The 976-nt window shown below is 33.8% G+C and overlaps 1 protein-coding gene across 3 annotated transcripts in view; it reads right to left on the reverse strand.

The window, feature by feature from the left end:
- Window positions 1–976, reverse strand: part of LOC119591282 (dehydrogenase/reductase SDR family member 11-like) — a 7,892-nt gene that overhangs the window by 4,581 nt on the left and 2,335 nt on the right. For all 3 annotated transcript variants that reach the window (XM_037940001.1, XM_037940003.1, XM_037940002.1), the window contains exon 2: window positions 46–192. In XM_037940001.1, coding sequence (XP_037795929.1) covers window positions 46–177 — 132 coding nt within the window. In that variant the 5' untranslated portion in view covers window positions 178–192. The remainder of the gene's footprint in view (window positions 1–45; window positions 193–976) is intronic.

Consider the following 976-nt stretch of genomic DNA (forward strand, 5'->3'; position numbering starts at 1 on the left):
TTTCTACATGAGTGTCTTGCATATTTACCTAGCTTTAACACTCACCTGGATCTTCTCCACACTGCGTGCTGCTCCCACCACTTTCATGCCAGCACCAACAAGGCTTCGGCATATGGCAGCACCAATCCCTACACTTGCTCCAGTCACCAGAGCAACACGGCCGACCCAACGCTCCATGGTAGCTATCTATCACTGTAAGAAATTGTTCAAGTTTTCATAAGTCACATCATAAAGTACATAAATTTGTATATATATATTTCTCATCTGGCAACCTTTGAAATTATGAAATCTATCTATCCTTTTATCATTCTTATATGTAATATAATCAGAGATTATTCATAATCCCCGAAACTGTAACCTGTAATCAAAAATACATAAACAGGCGTACCATCAGCCTTACAGTCATATGTGTTTCAATTCTTCAAATAAAGATAACAATACTGAAGATATGTCTTAGGATCTCTGTAAATTATATACCATAACTTTTAAAAGCTTATGTAAAAAAAAGTACTAATGAAACTAAAGAAAAGTAATTTAGACAGCCCAGGTGGCGAGCATCTACATATCTTAAAAGGCTGATGTAATGCATAACACTGTTATGTGTTATACTTTGCTGTTCAATTTCTGAAGAATGTAAGAAAGCCTGTATCAGTGTCATTCACATTTAAGGAAGTAAGAATTGTCAGTAAATTACATGTCAATTAACTTCAAATGACTGTAACCTCATTATTCTTTATTGCAATGACCTCTCTCTCTTCAATTTAAAACTTTTTCCTTCAACAAAATTTAATTCTGATTTATAACATCCCAGACCATGCTCACAAAAATGGTTTAATTAACAATTTCCTGAGACATATGGATTCTTTAAGCATAATATATCTCAGCCATATTGGTTTGAAAGAAAGGTTAGTTGACAACAAACACTAAATATCAGCATTTACTTTGGCTTATTGTGGAATTTGAGAAGGGATATGAA

The sequence above is a fragment of the Penaeus monodon genome, chromosome 28, assembly GCF_015228065.2.
Source record: "Penaeus monodon isolate SGIC_2016 chromosome 28, NSTDA_Pmon_1, whole genome shotgun sequence".
In the NCBI taxonomy this organism is placed as follows: Eukaryota; Metazoa; Arthropoda; class Malacostraca; order Decapoda; family Penaeidae; genus Penaeus; species Penaeus monodon.